Source organism: Rosa chinensis, chromosome 7, assembly GCF_002994745.2.
Source record: "Rosa chinensis cultivar Old Blush chromosome 7, RchiOBHm-V2, whole genome shotgun sequence".
Classification (NCBI taxonomy): domain Eukaryota; kingdom Viridiplantae; phylum Streptophyta; class Magnoliopsida; order Rosales; family Rosaceae; genus Rosa; species Rosa chinensis.
The window spans coordinates 55,090,138-55,110,951 of NC_037094.1; the positions used below are offsets into that span (position 1 = coordinate 55,090,138).

Here is a 20,814-nt window from a genome sequence, read left to right on the forward strand (position 1 = left end):
AAAAAATGGCCTTTTAGCATTTGGGTTTAGGGGGTTGGAGAAGGCCTTATATACTTATATAGGTTGAAGAAGTGGAAAGTCAAAGGGGTGGTGAGGGTGGCGGTGCTCACGTGGGTAATTGGGAAAGAAGGTCAAATATTTCATTACTGGATCTGCAATGCATGGACGATTTCATTGCTAACTGGACTGATTTTCATACTAGGTACATGTGAGTGGTGGACTGGTGGACGATTTTGCAAGGTTAATTGTAGCAGGGGCTTGCCGAGGAGATGCATACATGAAGTATTCAAGCTGGTATGACATATTCCTGCTTTACAGGGTGTCTGCATCGAATATTCTGAATTGGACATTCCGCATGATTCTTCCTACTCACTGTACGAGGAAAACTTCACTCATTGGCACGGGGAGGCCTATTTCATCTGAAGGTAGCTACGGAAGGCCTTTGTAGGTACAAGGTTTGTACTTGGTGTGTTGACATTTCCATACAAAACATTGAAGAAGCCTAAAAATTGGTCTCGGAGAATCCCTAAAGGTAATTGCATCTCATGAGTCAGCATATGCACCGAGTCCATCCTAGCTCTTATGAAGTTTGCTTTAAGAAAGTATCTTTCTGGTTCTTAATCTTTATAGTGCAAAGATATTTCCCACATGTTAAGTCGCACTATTGAAATCTAAATTGATTTAGGATCTGTCAAATTGATTTAAGATTTGTTTAGTTTAATTAGATATCTTTTATTAAAAGACCTTTCTTATTAGGAGTCCAATCAGGGTAAAGTCTTGATTGTTGAGGATTTGCTTTCTCCTCAATATATCCAAAAAAGCAGCATTCATTTGGATACGCCTTTGACGCAAGAATTATTGTGCATCTTACTTGCTTAGATAAAGTCTCATAGGAGTTCATGAAACACTTGTTCCGTGTCTAAGTGTCTCATTGTTCATTCACTCATATGCATTGATTCTCTCGAGATCAGTAGAGAAGTTATGGATACAAGAAGAGAGATAATTGAATATCCACTATGCCAAAAAAGCTATCAGACAACAGAGTTCAGACGACAGAATAGTCATTTTCTGTCGTCTGAGTGTTTCAGACTAAACTCAGACGACACATAAATTAAATGTGTTGTCTGATTACAATGAGAAATCATGCTTGTTTCATTTTGAAGATATGGTCAGACTCAGACGACACTTAAATGTCGTCTGAAAAGATGAAAATTTTTTTAGCAAAAGGTTTAGATTTCCCTCCAACAAGATTAATTCTTTTCCCTCCTAATTGCCCAAACCCTATCGGTGACCAGTGAATGTAAAACTATTCAGACAACAGAGCTAAGAAATTCTGTTGTTTGAATAAGGAGTGTTTGACTTTTTTTATTTGAAGTCGATCTGTTTTGACATAACACAAAACCTAGCAGCTTCGTGTTTTTCATTCCCACAAACCTCTCTGTCTAAAACTCTCTTGCGCCAACCAGAAACTCTATACCTCTCAAAAATCGGCCCTCTCTCAAATCAAATCTAATTTCTGAAACCCAGTCCTCCCTCACCCAGATTTCTCTCCTAATCTCCTTGACGAATCGATGATTGACGGCGGTTGCATGACGGGCAGCGACACATCTCTTTTCGGGTTGCCACAGAAAGTCTAGAAACCCGTAGAGCAGAGAATCGTAACCCACCCGTGTACTTTCTCTGTTTTTAGCCTCCACTGACCCTTCCAGAAGTTCCATGACTTCTAGATGTTTACCATGCCAAATCTATAGATAAGAGAAAAGCATCGGAGGAGAAGAGATTTTTCATCGGAGGTGATGTTTTATTGATGCTTGTAGTTTTGTGGTTTTGAATCGGTGGATTTTGTTGTGGTTGGGTTTCAATTGATCTTGGTTTTTATGTTTTGTTGAGGTAATGATTTTGGTTTCTATGTGTTTGGGTATGGTTTTGTGGTTTTCAGTGGGTGGTTTTTGTTGAGGTTTGGATTGTCAGTTTTTATAGATGTTTGGGTGTTTTGTTGTTTGAATGGTGATGATTATTTTGTTCTTATTGTGTAGGTTTTATGCAAAGGAGTATTTGGGTTGTTCTTTTGGTGTTGTTAGTTGGTTTTACTTGGTTGTGCTGCTGTGAATCAGGTATTTAAGTTTTGTTTTCTGATTATTGATGAATCTTCTGTTCTTTAAATCGGAGGTAAACAGAAAGCAAATAAGCTCGATGAGAGTTTCTTCTATTGAGTTGGAATGACTTGGAAACAAGGAGATTGAGCGATGAGCTCGCTATGTCAAATTAATGCTTGACAGGAATTGAAGTACTATAGAAATGTAGGAAATAGATTCTATATATATATATATATAAATAAAGCACATATACTAAACCTCTTTCTTTGGTTAACATAAATGGATTCTATTTGCTTTGAAACAATAAGATCTATATGTCAGGAATCACGATGCAAACTAATCTCTTGCTACCTTTTCATTATCTTTGCCTATTCATTGATGCTTTTGTTCTTTCATTATGTATTCATCATCCGATGGGTGTTGTTTATTCAAGAGAACTCGGGTTCACAATCTATTTGCCGTAGCTCTGTCTCTCTCTCTCTCTCTCGATGCTGATGTTCTTTCTGCGTTATATGTGGTAGGCTCCAACATCGTTTTCAGATCTGTGGCAAGGCTCCCCAAATCGTTATATGCGTTGCACTCTCTCTGTTGGAGTTGGATCTCAAGATACTTCGCATCGTTTTCAGATCTATGGTAACCTATCCGGCTATCCGTTATTTCTTTCCATGTTGCCATTATCGCCATGTTGTCTCTCCTCTCCTCTCTCATGCTCATCTATTGTGTTGATCTTTGATTGTAATTTGGTATTGTGCGAATTTATGTGGATTTCATTTGGGTCTGTTTAGGGCTCAAGATCTAATTTTGATTCGCTTTTCTTTCTGGGTATTCAGGATTTAATATTAGGAGAAGGACCTTTCCCCAAATGATCAGTCTCTCAGATTCGCTCCAAAAATCGATTTTAGCTCCAGTAATGGGCATGCACTCAGCGCTCTGTCTTTCATGGTGGTCTGTTTCTTCGTTCTTCTCTTGTTATATGCTTTTGTTGTTCCATTTGCTCAGTTCTTGTGAAATTTCCTTGACTAATTAGTTCCATTAATTATTTGATTGGTTGCTTAGAAATTTGGATAGATAGATATTTCATTTCATGGTTAGAGTTATCCCTATGAAAGGAAGAAGCGTTCTTTAATTATTGGACATTGTTCATTTTCTAATTCTAAATAAGAAAATAAATCACCGAGTGTCTACCCATACAATTTTTCGATCAGTGAATGTACAGTAACTAGCTTTGGAAGCTTGAGGTGTTTAGATCGATATTCAAAGTTACGAACTACTTTTTTTGAGCTTGATGGTCAATTTGGTTATGTGAAACATACAATTAATTATGTACTTGGTCAGTTGTCTTTGCTTAGCTTATCACTGCTCAATGTTAAATGGGTATTTGTAAAAACCCATGTTGAACGAGGTCGAGGATTTGCAAAAGGATCCGCCTACCTCGTGTAGTGCTGGTATAGGCTCCTTTTACCACTCTCTTTCATGCTTATATCTCAATTTTTATTATGAAAATCCTGATTTCCGTTTCAGAATATATAAAATAATGACATGGGATATAGAAGGTACATATTGACTAGTTAATTTTAAGGCAAAGTACTTTTGGTTGATCAAGTGCAATTGACGTTACAAGACATTTATCTAGCAAATGAATTTGCTGCTTTCAACTGAAATTTTCGAGGATGGTTTTAGTGAAGTTGCTATTGTCCTTTCTCATTAACTTCCCAGTAAGTGAATGGATACAAGTACATTACATCTGCATGTTATTTCAGTTTTTCTTGCTCTGGACTTAATTATTTTTTACTCCAATCTGGAAGGCAGTTTCCTGAGCATGCAATCAAGGGATTGTTGAAGATGAACTGGCAACCTTGAAGTCCATCGTGGTGAAGCTTATTCTTATTACAAGGACTTTGGGAGACATATTGCTATGGTATGCTTCTTGCACTTCTACTGTTGTTTATTCCCAAATGTATTACTTGTACCATGAAGATGGAATTTACTAACCATGATTGATGTTAAACGTTGATTTCACTCACAAGCTTTGTGCCTCTTTGATGCTTCCTCCTTTGAGGTTCCTGTTCCATTTCATTCATTCTTATGCATTTTGTCCTGACAAGTTTCACTGGTTCATTAATCGATTGATTTCTTTCCCTTTTCTTACAATAATGGGAAGACTGCAGGAGCTTCTGGTTTTTGTCCTTAATATGGTTTTCTCCTAAACCTCAAGCTTAAAGTCTCAACTCTAAACTATGTGGTTGAGTAATGTCATAATTACTATAAAGGCTCTACTATGTAATCAAGTGTGTGTGTGTGTGTGTGTGTGTGTGTATTGTTCTTTTAGTTTGAAGAGATAAATTTGTGTTTTTTATTCCTGGACATTCACTAAACTCTTGATTTCTTGTGTCTTTTCATAAAGCAAAACAAAGAAAAAACCAATAGAAACAGCAGAAGCCCCAGAGTGCCATGAGCAAATAGACTGAATGAAGGGAAGGAGGTGCTGGTTAGTAAATCTCTTTTCCATACCTTGTACTTCTATGCTTTTACTTTAGCATGTGGTTCACGCATTATAAGCTTTGGTTTTGGCTGTAGCTCCTAGTAGATAAGGTTTTTATGTTATCTTCTTATATATCTATGATATATTTCATAATGAAGAGTGGTTATAGTTAGTAGTTTTTATCTATGATATATTTCATAAGGAAGCAGTTAGTTGGACGTACAAGGCCTCCTAAAGTACTTCCAGAACTGTAATTGAAACTGTGAAATACTGAAATGCTTCGAAGACTTTAAAAAGTATGCTTAAAGTAGCTTTTGGGCAAGTTCTTCTCTATAAGTTAGAGCCAAATCAGCATATCCAACTGGTTAACATTATACACATCCTCATCTTGGAATTAAGCTTCTGCTGGTGTCATTGCTCCTTCTGACTTTGTGAATCATTCACTGAAAGAATCTTTTCCATACTTGGTTTTCAGCTAAGAAGTGTGCCCAGCTTTTTTGTCGATTATACTAGATGTTTCACAAACTAATAGAACTAATGAACAAAAGTTTTGATCATGTGGGAACTGCATTTGTAATTTGGGCTGTTTTGTGTCAAAGGTTCTTAATCACATGTCAAGAACCTTGTTTCTAGTTATTGTATCGCCACTGTACTAATTATGCAGATCTTTGGCTCAATCTCATGCTGTAGGTAAAATTTTACTCGCATTCCTTGTATGGAATGAAAATTATTTTCTCAAACTGTAATCATGCGTTCCTCATATGAACTTGCATAACTGTGCCCCAGCATTGTCTGATAGTTGTTGACTTGTTGTCGTCTTTCAGATCAGTTGAGCAGCACCGTTTCGCCACCAAAAAACAACACCGTTTGATTCTGTTGTTCCCCATTCTTTCAAATTCATCATTCCCCAATGTTATCTCAATACTGTTACTCTACTTGGTTCTCTATGCTTAGTAATAAATGTGAGTTGATGTGGTAGTATTTGTGACTTGGTTTTCAAGTGGGAAATCATCTGCATGTAAAATGTGTATGTTGCTGTCAATACCTGTTTTGTGCGAGTTGGTTTACTATTGTGCTACAGATGTGGCCAGATCATTGGCCTGTAATTTGGTTGCAACCCTCTTCATTCTTCAAATCAATATTTTTTTTTGGAATAAACATGAATTATTATGCATTTCTCACTTAAGGAAAGTATTCTTTTTCTTTTTACTATACTTCTCTTTATTATTTACATGTACACTATAACTTAAATTGTTCCGGAGTTCACTATGTATTGCTACAGTATTTGGACGAGAACAAGTCATTGATTTTGAAGATTGTTGAGAGCCAGAATTCAGGGAAATTGAGTGAATGTGCAGAGTGAGCATTTATTTCTTTTATTCTCCTACTTTGCAATTTATTAGCACCACGCAGTAAGTTGGACCCTCTAAAGCCTAGGATATTGGAAACTGCTTTGTGGGGTTTAACCTATTAGTTTCTAGTAAAATCAGAATTCTTGTTTTGAAAGTTAGCCCTATTTGGCTTGGAGGTAAAACGTGTACTTTCAGAATTTACTGCTAATTAAAGCTAGTCAATATATCTGGGTGCTGCCTAGTAGTGCACATAAACATGTGCCAAGGTCCTGCTGAAGGCAGACTGGATATTCGAAGTGACATACATTTTTGATTCATGAACTGCTCTTTAGTATACTATAATGATGAAGTTTTTTTTTTTTTTCTTTCTTTTCATTCATAAAACATGCAGTAGGGTTTGTTATTAGGTCTCTGGTTTCAGTCTCTACTTCTCACCATTTAACAAATCTATTAATCTCTTTATGTTCCATTATTGTTTTCCAAAGTATCCTATAAGTCTCTCTCTGACAGGTTATGGAGGTCATGAAGATATTGGAGATTGACCTTGAAAGTGGATGGATTTTGCCCAAGTTATTTCAGGTAATTGATAATAACTTTTACTTGGTCAAATTAAAAGCATGCCTCAGAGTTTTTGTTGTATCTTTAGGATTATTTGTGATAAATAAAGACAGCAATGTATGAAGTGCTTAAAGTTGTTGACTATGAGTGTGCATATAAACTTTGTTAATTTTCGCTTCTTTTACTTGCTACCTATTTACCAATTTCTTTCTCTCTCGATCTGTTGGTATCATATGCCAAAGCTAGCATGTTTGCATCATCTCCTTTCGAATAGACTGCAGCTAAAATCTAAGATGTATGAAAACTATTTTCACTATTTGAATGAAATGTGATGATTTTCCTTTTGTATGTTATTTTTCTAATTTACTCACAAGAACAAATTCCGCAGTAAAGCGCGGGTAGTATTTCTAGTGTATATATATATAAATATTAACTCCTTCCAATTCTGATTACTGTTGTGAAACATATCCATTCACATTAACTTGTATTTTTTTTTAATACTTGCAGTGGGAAAGGAAAGCAAATCACTTCTACACACAAAAAGACATTGATCAGGTCCCGGCCGAGTGGGCAAAGTATGTCAGCCAATTTCAACAAAGCTAGTGTGTCGAGAAGATTCTAATTTTGGACATGCATCATCTATAACCCATATTAACTAGTTATGCAGTTGGTCTAAGTATCTATTTTTGGCCTGCAAGTACAGTTTATGATAAGTAGTATGAGATATCAGTGTTTTTTGGGTTACATTTGTTGATCATGCCAACTGCTATGGGTTATTGAACTGATGTTTATTAAGTTTAGCTCCATGATGGATGTATGTATAGCTGCAGGAACAGATTGATCAAATATTGGTATTTTTGTGAATGAATTTCATATTTGATGAATGCATTGTGTTGTTCCCAGATTTACATGATTATGGCACAACAGGGATATGAGTATGACATCTGGAATAGAAAGCAACAACAAAATGATGTTGTTGGACGCGTCAAAGAACAACAGAAACAAGAAAAAATGTGTTCATATTTGGACACTCAAACAACAGATAATTGTCATCTTCATGTCAAAACAAAGACAGAGTCGAAAATGAAACAACATTTAACTGTCGCTCAAATTAGCTTCAAGCAACAAATAATTGTCCTGTCTGTGCTCTTTAACCTTCAGTTAATTGTTGTAGAGTATAAACCACAACAATAGATAAATGTAACCTTAACAACTTTTAAACCACACTTAATTGTAATTCCAAGTTATATGCCACAACAGATAACTATTACTATAAGTTAATAAAAACCATAGACAACTGTTATTTGTATTCTCTTTAAACGTCATTTAACTGTCATCTGTGACTAAACTCAAACGGTAAATAAATGTAGTATTAACTAAGTTCAATGTACACTTATCTGTGACTATAATGCATATAAAACAACATATAAATGTTATTGTAGGCGACTAAAGACGATAGATAATTGTATTTTAAACTGAATAAGAATGACAGTTAACTGTTATTGAACTGGAATAAAACAACACTTAACTGTTATTATAAGTCCATTCAAACCACAGAAATTATAAGGAACTGTTATTTGTTTCTAGTTCACACGACATTTATCTGTCGTTTGAATTCACTAGCCTCATATCTCGATTTCATCAGACAACAGAAGACCTAACAAATTTCTGTCGTCTGATAAATAAGACGACAGAGGAAATCTGTCGTCTGATGCCCCAAGAGACGGCACCGTACTAGACAACAAAATTTTTTTTAATCAGACGACAGAGGAGATCTGTCGTCTGATTGCTTTTCTGGCATAGTGATCGTTCAAGTGAAGAAGGCAGTCAAGGTTCAAAACAATCACCTCATTAGTTAGTCTAATGATTGTAACTGAGTATAGTGCTAATTGTGTTTGTAAAGAAACATATCCTTCATCATTAGTGAATTGATTTGATTTTGGATTCTCAAGAGTAATAGCCCCGCAGTGTTTCTAATCACAAATTTAAGGTTTTCACTACGTAACCAAAGTTGTGAGTTCAGTGTGATTTTTTTTTTGGTTTCTACCCAGTAAGGATTGCAACCTATCTATCGATCCCCGATACGCAGAAACACTTGTGGTTCTAGTATTTTCACCTTTGTTGGAAGGAAATTCACCAAGGAGACTTCTTGTTAGTCCAACTTTCACTCCACTCGGTTATCAGCACAAACTGGAATAATGTATTGAAATAGCTTTTAGGGAAGTAGACATGTTGTAAGCATCAATCTCTCTGGAAACTCAGCTTCATCATGTTGTGATAGGCAATGACAATGCACATTTTGAGCAGTCGATGAAGGGAGTAATTGGATTCTGTTTGTATGATAAAATCTTACCAGCTTTAATAAAATTCCGTAAGAATCTGAAAGCACATATCTGATCTTAGAATACTGATGTTTTAAAAGGTGAAATAGGAGAAGTCCAAAATCTTCTCTTCATGCAAAGGCTGTCACTAAAGCTTTAGTTCTCCACAAAAGACTTAATCTCTGTTCTTTGCTAGGATTTTACTAAGCATACGAAAAACAATGTAGTGAGTTATGTTTTACCAATCAAGTTCAAGTGGAGTTGGATTGGCAAGGGATTCTATTCCCATGAAGTTTACTCAGAAGTGCGATATTTTAGTCTTTGCTCTTATTCATCAAAAACTAGTTAGGGGTAGTTGGTTTCACAAAGCATTTCAGTGTAAAGATTTGTGGAACCAACTCCCCTAGTTGAAATTGGCAAATTCATAGATTTAAGATGTATCTTGATTGTGTGGTAATTTTCTCTCATTCAAACAGCTCTTAAGATGATTTTAGTTAGAAACGTGCCATTAACAAATTGGTAATACATAATTTCTATTTCTAATATTAAATCTCGCAAATCAATAAAAAAAATTCAAATAAAATGATCGAAAGTATATGTGTACGTCTGTAAAGAACTATTTTACACCATCCAAGTATCTAACTACTCAAGAAAATATTTACTCCGGCCGACACCCGTAGTTTTTAAAATAGAACTACATATAGATCATAGTGACATATTGTAATTGTAATATCTTAGATTGGAAGAATTTCATAGAAGAAGTAGTCAAAACCTTCTACAACAACTTTTAGGCTCTGTTTGGTTTGTGGAAAAGAAATGAATCATTTTCCTTTCCATTGGGAAAGTAGATCCTGAGTAGGTTGGGGGAATCATTTTCCATCTCTTTTTCCTTTCCACTGGGAAGCATTTTCCCTTTTATTGTCACTCTCAAACACATGAAAGCCCAATGCCCAAAATCTATAAAACAAACACAGCCTTAGAGAAGATCAAACAGTAATGAAAACGCGGTCTTCGAATCTCCTCAATCATATATATCAAGATCAGAGTATTGGAGCTGTCCCCCATTTCACTAATAATATCTCACGTGTGACGTTCCCAAAGGATCGAGTTTCAAACCAACAACTGTCACTGGTCATATATATGGCTGACCCGATCGATCTAGTTTTTCACTTTTTTTAATATCTCTTCTTCAGTTTCGTGATTGCTTTTGGGGTCAAAGTCAAGGCTCAACTTGAAAAAACAACTTTCTATTTTAAAATCATTATCAGTTATGTTTCCATTTCTGTGGTACAGAACTCACCCACAAGTTGAGTGACCCCGATATGCACATATATAACATGTAAGCTCCAAGCTAATACATATGACGCCACCCGGTACGTTACCTCCCACCATCGGAAAAGACAGCCAAACGCTGACAGTCTTAGAAAAACCGTCAACCGAAAAAGATAGTCTAACATTTTTCTACTATTAGCTAGCTAGAGTCTAGAGATAATCTTCAATCGAAATGCTCAGCGCCTCGCCGCCGGTATTGGCTGATGAACTCTCACCGGTGTCCTCCCAACACCCATCGCTCTGCATTACTCGTGGCTCACTTCCGTTGGCCTGTCTCCCATTCTGCTGCGACGAGCTGTTACTATTAGCATTGATCAGCTGAGCATCAACGGCCATGCCGGCATCCGAAGCCGCCTTCTGTATAGACCTCGGCGACATGTCCGCCGCTTGATTAACCGAACACGGCAAGACTGTAGGAAAGTTGAGGCCCTCCAGAGTCGAAGGCTTACGCAAGCAATAGTAAGCAACGTCACGAGCCACGGCGGCAGCCTCTGCAGTGGAGAAAGAGCCGAGCCAGAGGCGGTCCTGCTTGCCGGGGACGCGGATTTCCGACACCCACTTGCCCCATTTTCTTTGACGCACTCCCTTCAACTTGCGGCCATTCCCTGCTGCCGTCGTCGGACTGCTGCTGTCTTCTGAACTGTAACTCATTTGTGTTATCGTGTGCGAACTCGAAACTGTAAGGTTGTGTGGATTTGGTTCTGGTGGAGAGAAAAGAAGGGGCAGGAGTGGGTTATATGGGTTGAACTAGTGGAAAGTCAGAGGGGTGGTGGGGGAGGCGGTGCTGACGTGGGCAATTAGGAGAGAAGGTCAAATATTTCAAAGGTCAAAGTTTTTGAAGGGTTCACTGTCAAATCGCAGAAGTTAAGGTGTTCAGGAATCATCTGGGAATTTTTTTTTTTTTTTTTTGTGCCGACAGAAAAAAAAAAAAAAAAAGTGGATATGGAATTTTGATTAAAGAAAGGCCGAGGTGAGAATCTGGGGTATGAAATCCACGTCAGGATTTGAGAGGTGAGGAAAAACCCACGTTGGGATTTTGGATGGAGGTGGAGGATTTGGCGCGTGGGATTTGGAGGTGGAAGATTGGAATGAAGAGGTAAGGCATGACATCATGAGTCAATTGTGACCCACGGGGGGGGTGGGGTGTTTGATTATCACTGACAGGTACGAACATCGTGGAATGAGTCGTTAAGGATCAACTAGGGACCAGAAGATAAAATTTCTGGCATTTTAACAGTTGAGATGACAGAATTCTGTAAATAATCGCAGAAAGAAAAAAAAAAAAAAAAAAAAAAAACAGATGAGATGACATGGTTCTTTATCTCTCTGTAAAGAATTTGATGAAGTATTAGCAGATTAATCGGATCATCGATGTGTATATCAATTAAACTAATTTGATGTAAAGGTAAATATATTTATTGGCAAACTAATATGAGATTATATTATTTTTATACTAAATTAGTCTATTTTTGTATCGAACTAAATTTATTTGTATGTTATTGTACCGTAAAACTTTTCTTTTGTAACATTTCATAACTTTTTTTTTTCGAAATTGAGACGACAAGCTTTTTTAGAATCAAATCACTTCTTACAATGGGTAGCTACAAAGAGCTAGAGGAGGAGTGTGACTCCAACTAGCTGTAATGGTATAATGAAGAGCTAACTTAGCAAGCAAATGTGCAACAGAAGTTGACACTCTATGGCTATGTTTGGTACGGCTGAACTTTTCAGAAAAGCTGGCTTCTGTTTATTTCTAAAAATAAGTGGCTGAAAAGCCAAGTAGCTGAGTGTTTGGTAAAATGGCTTTTTATAAGAGATGTTAGTGGCAAAAGTAATGGCAAAGTGTTTGGTAAAATGAAACTGGCTTGTGCTTTTTGTTTGTGAAATGACCAAATTGAACATGAGAGATTATTTTGCCTTGATTATTTGGTAATACAATGTTGTTCAAATCCTCATGTTATTATTATTATTTTTTTTTATGTCCTTATTAATTTTTGTTAACTTTCAATTTTTATAAATCATGGTGACCATATGATGCAGAATTTGACAATTTTAAAAATGACTTATACAAATATATTAGTAACATTAATAATAATTGAATATCCGGCTCGCATCAAATATCATAACATATTCAAATGTTCACGTTATTACGCGCATTCATCAAACTTTGAGTAATGTTTTTTCTTATTGTTTCCATTTCTTGTGCACCATGACCATGATATTCTTCTTCTACATCATCATCCATTTCTATCCCACCACTTGACCCATAACCTTCTCTTTCTTCATTGCGAACAAAATGTCTATCACCATGTGCATGTATCCATATATAATTATGCAGTGTCATGGTGGCAATGACAATCTTCACTTGCTTATTAAATGAACAACCTTGCATGTCCCAATACATCTTCAACCCAAAACAACACAATTAAAAAGTGCAATACAAACAAGAATTGAACATTAACATGCAAACCATGATTTATATCAGCATGCAAACTAATTAGGAAAAAACTCCAAACCATCGGGCACATGCTTTTGAACAGCCAAAAGACTACTACACAAAAAGCACTTAACCATACACAAAAATCGTTCAATCATATCCAAACACTAAACACCAGGATAACAAAGTCTCAAATCTCTGAATTGAGCCAAGCTCCCATCAGATCAGGTACCAAACGTTTAATTTCTGTACCCAAATGCACTCTTCTACTTCGATTAAGAAATCTCAAACAAGAAACCACATATAACAGAAACAAAAATTTAACAATTTTTCAAAAAACCCATTGATTGCTGCAATAGCATTGATCATGCTTATGGAGTCATCGAATTTGATGCTCCTCCTGTTCATTCTTCTGTATTCATCCCAACTCATGAAACCCAATTGAAATTACTGATAGTTCATCACAGCCCATACAAATTCACTTAACCATTTTGCTAAACATTCCCATCACTACGAAAATCAAAACAAATATAACACCCATTTGATTAAAGATAAGAACGAAGCAGAGGGAGAGAGACTGACTTGCTACTCCTTCCAGATGCGGCGACTGATGCGGTGTTAGATGCGGCGATCTGCGGCATTACCAGCGGCGACTGATGCGGCGTACTACGGCGACTGATGCGGCCAAAGGAGGATCGAGAGACGATGTGGCACTGTGATAAGAGGAGGATCGACTGATGCAGTGATTTGTGGTCAGAGGAGGAGCGAGAGACTGATGGAGGATCGAGAGAGATGCGGCCCAGCGTTGAGAGGCTGATCAATCGAGGGTTTCATGGCAGATGAGTGTAATTGATTCAACCAACGGAGGGTACTAACCGGGATTTCAAAAAATTCATTAATGAACAGTAAAGACCGCTACAGTGCTCGGCCAGCTTCTGGCTTCTAAAAGCAGGGAGGAGACAGCTTCTCCTTTTCTATAGAAGCTGGGGCAGCTTTTGAAATAAGCTGAGGATAAGCTGCGTTACCAAACACTTATTGCTCTTTTGCTTATAAGTGGGGGAGCAAAAAAGCCCCCCCAAACATAGCCTATAAGTATTGGAGAAGAAAGCTGCTAGCATAAGAGAGCAGGAACCTCACCTCTTTTGGAATACTGCCAAAACTCGAACCATCATCCTCATTAGAGTTAGAGGCATTAACCACCTTCAAGCAGTCTGACTCAATTACCAAAGGTGAAAAACTGAACTCAATAGCTAGCTCAAAAGCAGATCTCTATCAACCTCAAAAACGCTCAATCTTTCTCGGAGTCACAACCCTAAAGAACAGAGAGTTGAGTTTTTTTGTTTTCACTTGGCGGCTCTCATCCGGCTGCGTCCTAGCGATAGCGTGGGCCTTTGGCTCCGTCGGTGTGTGGGGATTGCTGCTGGACGGGTCTTGGGAGGCTCTATGGTGGTCGAGGCGGTGCGGTAGAGCAGTATGGCTATTTGTTCTAGATGGCGGTGACAACAATTCTATGGCTTCACGCTTGACAAGAAGATGGGATCGACGGCCTTCTACATTAGATCTGGACGATGACGGTTGTGGGTGGGGGTATGCAGCTGTGCTTATGGGTTTTGGTGGGCAGTTTGTCTGCGAAGGGATTGATTCCTCGGAGATGGAGTCTCGTAGCCTACCTGGGATTGGATTGTCCTATTGGTGGTCTAGTTCTATTGGAGGGGACGACGGTGCTGTTTTCTGTTCGGCGATGATGGTTATCGATTATCCCGTGGCAGCTGTTTGGGACAAGGATGTAGAATTAGGTAACACCCTGTTGGTTAGTTTTAGGTTTCTCTTTATCTTCGTAGTCTTTTGGTTAGGTTCAATAAGTCCCTACTCCTTCGAGTTAGGGTTTGGCAGTTGTGTTCTAGTTGGTGTGCCATTATTGTGGCATTACTCCTGGGAATTATGGGTTTTAATTTCAGTACTCTGTTGTCAACATGAGGGTGGATTGCCTTTGCACGTGGTCAGGCGGTACTTGGACACGGTGTTGAGGAGGGTAAATTGGCTCGGTTTAATGTTGGTGGCGAGGTTGTATCGTTACTCTCGGAATTGGGTATCTTTCATTGTAGCTTGTGATTTCGAGCGTAAAATTTGGTTAGGGGTTGAGCCTTTTTGGCTCATGGATGTTGCTATTAGCGACAGACTCGTAACTACGGATCTTTGTAGGAATGTGTGTCGTGGTGTAGGTCCACAACCGGTTATTCCAATGGGTTGTAATCTTTTTAGTTATTAATGGATTTTATTTCTTCTCAAAAAAAAAAAAAAAAAAAAAAAAACGCTAGCCCAAAAGCAACCCGGGCAGCCAAAGCTTCAGCAATGTCAGGAGAGAGGACATTCGACACCCTACGGCACAGACCACCAACTACCTCACCATCGTGATCTCTTACCACTACACTGATCCCACTAGTTTTATTGGATAGATCAATAGACCCATCCATATTTGCTTTGAGCCAACCAACAGGGGGAGGAGATCAAGGCCTACGTTGCCAGCTGGCCCGATTCGGAGCTGGAAACGCAGTCTGCTGCACAAGGAAATAAGACCTAGTTTGGAAAAAGAGTTGGCTCAGAGATAAGAACTTACCGTACCAAACTCTATTATTCCGCTCCTTCCAAACCGACCAAAGAACAATCAATAGTAGAGCAAAGTGAGGTTTACTCAGAGACTCAGCACAATTCTGAAGCCACTCCAACAAAGCCAAGGAGATAGTGTTGAAATGCATGACTGAACGGAGCTCAGGGAACAAATTGATGAAGTCACGCACAAAACAACAATCACGGCTGATATGATCAACTGACTCCACCTTAAAGTTACAAAAGTAGCAGCCATTCTCTAAGTAAACTTGTCTGGACTGGAGTGCCAAAACAGTGGGCAATATAAAAGAGCAAACCCGCCACAAGTGAACCCTAACCTTGCCAGGAACTGAAGTAAACCAAATACTCTTCCAAATCTTTGCACTCAGAGTAGGAGTAGAGGAAGGAGTAGAAGGAACGAGAAGTGCTCTTGAATTACACCTCTATTCTCTACTACACATAGAATAGGTATAACTATAATATATTACATTCCTAATATTATGCCATGACTCACGCTAACATACAATCCTATCAAAACTTGGCACACATTTGATGGAGAGAATTATAAAAAGATTTAGGTAAAAGAAAACAACTCATAGAGTAAGAAGGTAAAGCTTGAGCCACAAACTCTTATCAAGATATCTTTTCCCACACCACTTAGCAACTTAACTTGCCAACCTCCAAGTTTCTTCCCAAGTTGTTGCTTTATATAAGCAAAGGTCTCCGTTCTGTTTCTCCCAATATAAGTAGACAGCCCAAGATATTTTTCGTGTTTTTGAACAATGCCAAGTTGTCAACACCCAACAAATCAGCTAACTCCGCTTGCAAATCAGACCATACACCCTTGCTAAAAACCAACTTTCTATTTTAAATCATTATCAGTGATGTTTCGATTTCTGGGGTACAGAATTCACCGACAAGGTGAGGGACCCCTATATACACACAATATACGGGCCCACAATACACACATATACAACACGTAAGCTCCAAGCTAATACGTATGACGCAACTCCGTGCGTCACCTCCCACCCTCGGAAAAGACAGCCAACGTTGACAGTCTTAGAAAAACCGTCAACCAAAAAAGGTGGTCCGACGTTTTTCTACTACTAGGTGGCTAGAATCTAGAGATAATCCTCAATCGAAATGCTCAGCGCCTCGCCGCCGGTAGTGACTGATGAACTCTCACCGGCATCCTCCCAACACCCATCGCCCTGCATTCCACGTGGCTCACTTCTGTTTGCCTGTCTCCCGTTCTGCGGCGACGAGCTGTTACTATAAGCATTGATCAGCTGAGCATCAACGGCCATGCCGGCATCCGAAGCCGCCTTCTGTATCGACCTCGGCGACATGTCCACCACTTGATAAACCGAACACGGCAAGATTGTGGGAAAGTTGAGGCCCACCAGAGTCGAAGGCTTACGCAAGCAATAGTAAGCAACGTCGTGAGCCACCGCGGCGGCCTCGGAAGTGGAGAAAGAGCCGAGCCAGAGGCGGTCCTGCGTGCCGGGAACGCGGATTTCCGACACCCACTTGCCCCATTTTCTTTGACGCACTCCCTTCAACTTGCGGCCGTTCCCGGCCGTCGTCGTCGGAATGCTGCTGTCTTCTGAACTGTAACTCATTTGTGTTATCGTGTGCGAACTCGAAACTGTAAGGTTGTGTGGATTTGGTTCTGGTGGAGAGAAAAGAAGGGGCAGGAGAGGGTTTTATATGGGTTGAATAAGTGGAAAGTCAGAGGGGTGGTGGGAGAGGCGGTGCTGACGTGGGCAATTGAGAGAGAAGGTCAAATATTTTACAGGTCAAAGTAAAAAGAAGGGTCACTGTCAAATCGCATGGACGGTGAAGTTAAGGCACTTCTGCTGGGATATTTTATGTTTTTTGTCTACAGAAAAACACGTGGATGTGGAAATTTGATTAAAGAAATGCCCAGGTGAGAATCTGGGGTTTGAAATCCACGTCAGGATTTGAGAGGTTGGGTTTGGAGGTGGAGCGCTCAGCGCGTGGGGATGGGGAGGTGTAAGATTCGAATGATGAGGTAAGGCATGACATCATCAGCCTTAATTGACCAATTACCACCGCGAGTACGAGTTTGATAATCACTGACCTGTGCAACACCGAGGAATCAGTCGTTCAGGGTTTGACATCATCAGCATTTTTTGCACCCAAATGCCTCATTTTGCCTCTCATTTTGCCTTTGGTCTATCTCGATCTTGGTCCATAGTAGAATTTTCAGAAATTAACAGAAAGAATGTTCTTTATCTTTCTGCGATTCTTCACAAAATTTGATGACCTAGTAGCAGATTAATTGGTAATTAAACTAATTTAATTTAAAAAGAGGCTAGTTCTATATATTGGTAAATTAATATGAGATTACACTACTTCTATACAAAATTAATCTATGTATGTATCGAACTAAATCTACGTGTATATCAATGTTACTCTAAAACTTTCTTTTTGTGATATTTCATAACTTTTGTTAAAAACATCACGTCAAAATGGATCAAAATAGAACTTTTTTATTGAAAAAAAGAAGAAGAGAAAAACATACATTAGCTCACAATTTGCAAAATTTTTGCTAAATTATCCACATATTAAAGGTGTGTGAGATACCTTTCATGGTTTGGCACAATACTATAACCTCAATAATCTTTTCTTAACAAAATTTATTTACTTTTAATGAGATTCTCCATAAAATATTTTAGATCACATTCATCTTTTACAAGACGAAAACAATGTGGTCGGCAAAAATAATCAAATTCTCTAATTTGTCCTTCCTCCCTTAGCACACCATATAGTTGGACAGTGGGAATGGCATTGAATATGAACCCTGTTTGAAGTTTGAACTAGTCTCATGACTCTCACCGTTACATAATCAAATTAATCACATGGAATTGGGCCTTACATTTATTGAAATAGTTGACATAAATAAGTCCAGAGGGAAAGTGGAGCCTTGACTTGGAGACTATAAAAGAGTTGAATTTGGCTTGGCCTTTCGGGTATTTTGAAGGCCGATATAACCAAAAAGTACAACTTTGTTTCTGGTTTCATTTTCGTGAAACACAATGGTTCAAACAAACCAGGTGCGACCCGGGCGAAGCCATTCATTTCTCTTTGTTCACCAGAAAAAAAAAAAAGAAGAAGCAAATACTGAGTTTTTTTTTTTTACGTATAAATGACAGAGTCACAAAAGATATAACTGTTAAAGGGAAAACACATTATGTGCTTTCGTTAAAGTGATTGACGGAGAGGGAATCAAATAATTAGCGATCACCATCAATTAGCATGGATTACGGACCAATCAGTAATTAATATCATTATTGTAATTGATTTTTCCGTTGTAATTCTCTCCCTATATAAAGGGGCTATGAAATGAAATGAGTAGACTAATTCCAATTGTCATTTTACTTTTACACGTTATCAGCACGCTCAAAGCCAATACCCAAGAAAAAAACTCTAGTTTTCTAGTTTCTTTCAATCGAAAAAAAAAAACCCAAAACCCTAAGAAGAAAAAAAAACTTTTTTCTTCTTCTTTTCTGCCACCACCCTAATATATATATATATATATATATTCAGTCCAGATAGGGCTAAAGCCCCGCCGCCAGCCTTCACCGGCCTTCTACCCTTCACCGGTCCTCTCCCCTTCACCGGCCTTCATCTTCTGATCTCGACCTCGACCCAGACCGCTCTCACCTCCCCTCCCCCGCCGCCCGTGAGCCTGCCCATTCCAACAGGCTGCCAGCCTTCGCGTCCGTCCACCCCGTTCCCTGCAGCAGCCTGCATCACCGATTCCAGCAGACCCGCGCCAGTCCACAGTTGCAGCACCCATCTAGGCTCTCCACCGTCGCAGCACCCAGATCCAGTCGCTCCTCTGCAGCAGCCCAGCGCCGTTCCTCTACCCTGCAACACCACGGATTCCTGCGCCTCCTCACGCAGATCCCCGCGCCTCACTTGCACACAACCCAGCGCGCTGCCTCCACCGGCCTGCGCAGCCTCCGCCTTACACGTCCGGATCCCAGGAGCACACGGCACCTCCACCGGCCTATGGCCCAGATCCCCCACGGCACCCATCTGCAAACCAGAGAGAGAAAATGAGAGGAAAGAAGACGCGAAGAAGAGAGAGAGAGAGAAAAAAAAGAGGTGACCCGGTCCAAAGTAAAGAGCCGGCCCAAAATAAAAATAAAAAAAATAACAAAGGCCCAACAGCCCAGAGAGAAAAGAAAAAAAGATCCGGCCCAGAAAAAAGGAAAAGAAAAAAAAATTAATAAAAAAAAGGCCCTGCGGCCCACCTTTGGCAGAAAAAAAGAAATAAGGAAAAAAGTGCTAATTCTCAGCCCAATAAATCAGTAGGCCCAGCAGAAGCTGAAAAAAAAAAAAAAAAAATCGCTACGCACGCATTCATCAACACGCCCGTGCGTTAGGATTGTTTTATTTTTTTCGAAACCAAGTATGTTCTCTTTTATTTATTTTCATACTATGGTATATTTCATTATTTATAATTATAACTTTTGAGCATGTTTAGTTAGATAATTTTGATCATTTTAAGCATGCCTTATTATTTATGTTTTACATGATTATATTTAAGCCAGTTTTAATTATGCTATGGTTTATACTTTATTTTGAACATGCCATATATATATATATATATATATATATATTGGTTATATATTAATTATGCAATTTTGAAGCATGTTTTGTGAATTTTATTTACGCTTATATAATTATTCCTAAGCATATATTATGCTACCGTTTGCATTTTATTTTACGCATGATATATTATTGCTATTATTATGTGTAACATGCCATATATATATATACCGTTTGAGCATGCCATGTAGTTTATTTTTATATATGCTATGTTTTATTTATTATTAAATGTGCTATTGTTATTTCTAGAATGCAACATATACAATCCGCTTTGCCATGATAATGAAATTTCATGCGCATTATAAACACAACGTTATCTTGATAAAGTATTTTCACATAACATTGAGAAAAAAAATGTGACCATTACGAATCTTGGTTTTGAAATCTAATTCACATTTTTGGAAAATAATTTACGTGGATGTCTTTATGACTACATAATTTATATCGTCTCTCTTGTTTATGTAGATGGCTGATCCAACTCGACCTGAATTTGACATCTTGGACTGAGAAGGACTTGAGTACCATTGTTGGGTTTCCGATGTGGAAACTGCCTTTGTGGCAAAAGACTACACTACCAACATTACCGACCCCAAAGATGATGAACTATCTAATCAGGTGAAAGCAAATGCCTTAATGTTTCTGAGGCGACATATTGATTCTAGCCTACGCTGGGAGTACCTTCAGTTGAAGACACCCAAAGAACTGTGGGATGCCTTAAGGGACGTTTTGGGAATATTCATGACACTTTGCTCTCAGAACTGGCCGTTCAGTGGAATGGAATCTGCTTGCTTGACTATAAAAAGGTCAATGACTTCAACAAGGACATGTTGCGCTTAAAGGCACGTCTCAATTTTTGTGGAAGGGAAATCATAGAAGATGATATGATCTACAAGACTCTTACCACCTTTCCTACTTCAGCATTTATATTAGCGAACCAGTATAAGTTGGAGTATGACAACAAAAGAATCACAACCTTCAATAAGTT

At 38.6% G+C, this 20,814-nt stretch overlaps 2 protein-coding genes and 1 long non-coding RNA gene across 11 annotated transcripts; 1 reads left to right on the plus strand and 2 right to left on the minus strand.

Annotated features, from left to right (window-relative positions):
- Window positions 1-1,220: 1,220 nt before the first annotated feature.
- LOC112176043 lies at window positions 1,221-7,374 on the plus strand. 9 transcript variants are annotated; one of them, XR_002926761.2, is made up of 8 exons: window positions 1,221-1,793; window positions 2,037-2,114; window positions 2,618-2,729; window positions 2,927-4,014; window positions 4,501-4,584; window positions 5,861-5,937; window positions 6,441-6,509; window positions 6,996-7,374. It is a non-coding gene; the product is annotated as an uncharacterized LOC112176043 (long non-coding RNA). The 9 variants fall into 9 exon arrangements; XR_002926760.2 differs by having other exon boundaries at window positions 5,403-6,509; XR_005803437.1 differs by having other exon boundaries at window positions 1,222-1,793; window positions 4,501-5,937.
- Window positions 7,375-9,677: 2,303 nt separating this feature from the next.
- Window positions 9,678-10,863, minus strand: LOC112179387 (ethylene-responsive transcription factor ERF020). Its single transcript, XM_024317785.2, has one exon. The coding sequence runs from the start codon at window positions 10,790-10,792 to the stop codon at window positions 10,292-10,294; it is 501 nt and encodes a 166-aa protein (XP_024173553.1). The 5' UTR covers window positions 10,793-10,863; the 3' UTR covers window positions 9,678-10,291.
- A 4,514-nt stretch (window positions 10,864-15,377) lies between these two features.
- LOC112177168 (ethylene-responsive transcription factor ERF020) lies at window positions 15,378-16,860 on the minus strand. The gene has a single exon (XM_024315390.2). The coding sequence runs from the start codon at window positions 16,805-16,807 to the stop codon at window positions 16,307-16,309; it is 501 nt and encodes a 166-aa protein (XP_024171158.1). The 5' UTR covers window positions 16,808-16,860; the 3' UTR covers window positions 15,378-16,306.
- Window positions 16,861-20,814: the final 3,954 nt, after the last annotated feature.